Genomic DNA, 4,863 nt, shown 5'->3' with positions numbered 1-4,863 from the left:
TATTGTACGCGTGGATTAGTGTATTTCTACAACATGGATTTCTCTTATGGGTGTTAATAAACGAAACATATCAGAACTATGAACAAATACATATAAATATCCAAAATGTCATGGATCGTATTGATCGCCATCGCCGTATGTTTAGTTATATGCAGTATTCTTAAAACATATTTCAATAATTCTGTTTTAGTAAATATATATAAATGGCCCGGCATGGCCAGGTGGTTAGGGCGCTCGACTCGTAATCTGAGGGTCGCGGGTTCGAATCCCGTCACACCAAACATGCCAACCTCCGCCTTTGCCTGGTCCCAAGTCCAGGATGAGAAAGGAGGAGGGTTGGGCGCGGGGCTAGCAACTCCACCCCGTAAAAATCAACCTGCTACAAGTAACAGCAACAACAACTTCTGGTCGCGAGGTGTTGTTGCGGCCCTATGCTCCACTGGGAGTTTACAGGAATAATATATATATAAAGAGCCTTCTGAATGACAGTTCCTTTACCGAATTAATCATAACAAGCTGTATGAACAGTTGTCACGGCTGCCCACAAATGAGTGAATTACACCGTAAGAAACACAGAACGGATTAAGTGTGCTTTAAAGCCACACACGCACTCACAAATTAAACAAAGTAATTTTTGTGAAATAGGATACTCAGGGAATTCAATAACCACAGCTTGAGTGCTTAATCTAATATTTCATTAAGTACGTAAATTTCTTTTCTCTCTCTATCTGTGTGTTTATATATATATACTATATGTTGAAATGCTGTAGTATTTCTTTTCAGATCAATCTTTTAAACTTAGAATAATCTTACATTTCAACAACACTTCAAATCTTTCACTTTCGTTCCAATAACAAAACATTTTAATTAACATTAAATATACTAGAAGTTATTTTTCAATCACACATTAATCAAATCAAAAATAATAATAATAAAGAAAAGGACTGTATCAAATATATAAACACGTTTATAACTTGAAGACCAGTCAAAAGATGTTCAAAGTCGGACACCCAAGTAACTTCTGCCTTGCTTGGAGCTTTTTCTAAAGCCGGAAAGTAATCCAAGTCTCATGAGAATACACAAAGTACCAAAACAAACTAATAACCTACCTGCCACACTTCGAGAGATTTCTGATCATCGCTGATGGCCGGAGCTAATTACTATTAATAAACAATCATATGCTTCTGGTATTGCACTAACACTACGACACTGTTCAAGATATTCATACATTTACTTCCAAAACTCAGTAAATATGGAATGTATATTTTCCTTACGCATAGCCTCAGTATAAGAAACAGTTTAGAACATAGGGAAGTTTTTTATTTTTAATGACTTTTTTGACTAGCTCGAAAGTATAAATATTTTACTCGTGATATGACTTATTTTTCTCCTCATTACACTTCTAATGACTAGGGGTAGTAACATGCCTCGAAAATCAAGACAAAATTGTACAAATAGTCAATATGCAAAAACATAATAATGGACAACCTCAATAACTTTGAGTAATATCTTCTGATATTTTACATTTAACTTACTAATCATTACAAACGACACTGGACCAGGACTAAACAACACAGTTCTTCAATACTTGTAAAACTTTATGGATTAAAGAATTTTTAAAGTATATTTTTAATACAAATTTTCACCATTTGGAATATATGTCAATGCAACTATTCATCATTTTGTACCATCTGCATCTTCGGCAGGTAAACACATAAAGAATTCTGAACATTGACAATATTTCATACATTCCACAGGTAAGCACAGCAATATAAGATCATTTCAAAAGACAACATCCAAGAAACTTGGTTGTTATAGACGAACTACACCGTACATTTTTAGAGATCATTGTCATAATCAGTCTTGGCACATGAAAATAACTTTTCGGTGCCTTTTAGTAGCAAAATAATACAATAACACCGTGAAGTATAAGATCGCTAATAAAAACGGCAAAATATATTTGTACACAACTCTGTACCAAAAAAAAAAATCATAAAAAAAATCATAGCATTATTACCATTAACTTGGTTACAGTTCTGTTACCTTAGAAGGGTCTTAATGGTAGATCGTTCTATATTCAAATTTTATACCAAAGAGGTAAACATTGGTGTATAAAATTAATTTTGTTGTAAAAGCAACTGTTCCAGTTCATCAGCTGATCGCAGAAGAAACACCGCGGATTCGCGGTAGCCAGCAACCAGCTGTTTGACTGCATTGACTTCACTTGGATTTAAGGAATACTTTGTTGTAGCTGTCTTCTTCATACTCAAGTCTGTGGGACCTAAAAGTACCATAAATTATTAAACGTCAAAATAACTCTCGAACTTTACACAAATAATGTTTATTATACATCGTGTTGTTCGTTTAATATTCTTATCTTCCATATTGTGTTATGATGGTTCTTCATTGCGAAGTGATTATAAAGTTCGTTATGAAACCATTATTTTAAAAAATAGGTTTCAGAACTTAATTTGTCGTTTTGATATTTGGTGTAACTGAACAAACCAAACATCGAACAACTTAAGCCTAAATCAGTTTCAATGTTGTTTAAAGTGCATTTTTGTTCGTTATAAGAACAATCTGGCGATCGTTGTAATTTCAAGAAAAACTACCATCTAAAATAACAGGTTTTAAATAATGTAGGATATAAATGTGCTGTATGAAGATCTTTTATTTAGATTTTTTTATCAATAAAATATTAAGAAATTATATTCCTGTAAAGGATTTGTAAATGAATCAAGAAACAACAACAAAAAACAGTTATATTACATTTGTATGCGAATAACGTAACTTCTTTTTGAAATCGAAATTTCCAGGATTCGAGTTTTTTAAGTATTTTTTTTTACAATATATAAAACCTCCGGGTTGTTTCTAAGGTAACTAAATACATGCTTATTTTTCTAGGATGTTTTTACAAGAAACGTTTGAACTTTACACAGAAAAGTATACATTTTGGAAATATTTTTCCTGTACTTTAAATTGAATGCTGTTGTTATATTTTCCCCTCTTCTAGAAAAAACATCATGTAAATTAGGTGCATGTAAAAATAAACTTGGTGAGACTTCTTCAGTACTTTCGTAATATTCTGTGTTTAAAACATAACTTGGAAGCTTGATAGTATTAATACATATCCTTATTGATAATATATATATATGATTAAAATTAAAAGTCAGTGATTAAAATTATTGCTGTAAAACAAAGGATATACTGATTGATCTTCTCTAAGCCTATGAATAAAATATTCGTTAGTCTATAAACCATAAGTTCCCCAAACATATAATAAATAGAAAATAAAAATATAATTTTATAGAACTGTATATGTAGCTCAAGTATGGCATTTATGTTGTATTTTACTAACCACAGCGAACATATATTTATGTAGGATTTAATCATCTAAATTATTCAACAGACAAACTGCTTAAAATACGTAAAATGAGCATGAAGCCCAATTTAACATTCAATTCACCACTCATCACTGAGTTATACCTGTTTTTGGAAATTCCACCCCTCAACAGAAACACTGGACAAGAACATATCAGAAAAATTACAAATCAGTAGACAGTATGTCATAAATATGATGATTTTGGTCTTTTATTCACCATAGTGAACCTATTGTTACGTAGACAATAATTGTTACAGTAGCACCTGTATTTGAAAATACCCTGGGAAGCTTTAAGTTAGAGGGTAATTCTTCAAAAATGAAAGGTAACGAAATTAAAAAATAAGAGGTCTTATGTTACAAATGATCGGTTTTTTAACAATTTTTTCCTAACTCGTAGTAAGCAGGGAGGGTTCAAAACAGTTCAACAGTTAAAAAAGGACAAACAGTTGATAAAAATATAAAAAGAGTGGAAAGTGGTTAATTAAGTAAGGTTTTATTGTTACTTATGTTTTGGAAAGTGGTTAATTAAGTAAGGTTTTATTGTTACTTATGTTTTGGAAAGTGGTTAATTAAGTAAGGTTTTATTGTTACTTATGTTTTGGAACGTGGTTAATTAAGTAAGGTTTTATTGTTACTTATGTTTTGGAAACTTCAGTTTCCTTTCATCTAATTTTATTAATTTTTATCACTGCTCTGGTTGCATTAACTCAGTTTTATTTTTATAAATTCTGTTTCATGAGGAGCAACTGGTTGAAGACGTTAAATGGTACTTTAAAAGGGGAATACACTGTGGAACATAAGCACTAATATCTGTTCTTAATTGTAAATTTTCTCTCACACTCGAGGCGCTCGACTCACAATCTGAGGGTTGCAGGTTCGAATCACTGTCCCCAAATATGCTCGCCATTTCAACAGTGGGGTCGTTATAATGTGACGATCAATCGCACTATTCATTGGTAAAAACTTGCCCAAGAGTTTTCGGTGGGTGGTGTTGACTAGCTGCTTCCCCTCTAATCTATCACTGTTAAAATAGAGACGGCTAGCGCAGATTGCCCTCGTGAAACTTTGCGCAAAATTCCAAACAAACCAAACCACATTGAGGATTTTGAATAGAGACTAAATTTATTAGATTGTGTATCCCTATTACTGTGTGAGTCCTACTTTCCAAGTACCCTCTTTTACTAAGTTAAATTTTTACCCTTTCCCAAATTTTGTTTGTATCCGGGATTTTTTGCATGATTTTTTCTGCGCTGCTTTTTGTTTTTCACCTGTATATCTAACCTATATAAAAGCTAGTATGTGTCACGTCACGCTTGATTTCTATTGATTTCCCGAACTAGGAGGAGTCATAAGAGCCAAAATGCATTTATCCAGATAGAATAGTTCAATTAATGTCTGCCCATTACGATTTTAATGAGGGAGTGGAAGGGGGCCGTGAGGAGTGTGTGTGCCGTGAAACATTATAAGTGTAGTGAGTGTTG

The 4,863-nt window shown here is 32.6% G+C and overlaps 1 protein-coding gene across 1 annotated transcript in view; it reads right to left on the bottom strand.

Moving 5' to 3' along the window:
- Positions 1 to 330: 330 nt before the first annotated feature.
- The window catches only part of LOC106457695 (nucleolar protein 4-like), a 96,850-nt gene continuing 92,317 nt past the window's right edge, over positions 331 to 4,863 (bottom strand). Inside the window, exon 10 of the mRNA XM_022383700.1 lies at positions 331 to 2,281. Within this exon, the coding sequence (XP_022239408.1) occupies positions 2,118 to 2,281 (164 nt within the window). The 3' untranslated portion in view covers positions 331 to 2,117. The remainder of the gene's footprint in view (positions 2,282 to 4,863) is intronic.

Source organism: Limulus polyphemus, unplaced genomic scaffold, assembly GCF_000517525.1.
Source record: "Limulus polyphemus unplaced genomic scaffold, Limulus_polyphemus-2.1.2 Scaffold362, whole genome shotgun sequence".
NCBI classification, from domain to species: Eukaryota; Metazoa; Arthropoda; class Merostomata; order Xiphosura; family Limulidae; genus Limulus; species Limulus polyphemus.
The sequence above is the reverse complement of the archived record's forward strand: the minus strand, read 5'-3'. Positions and strand labels throughout refer to the sequence as shown.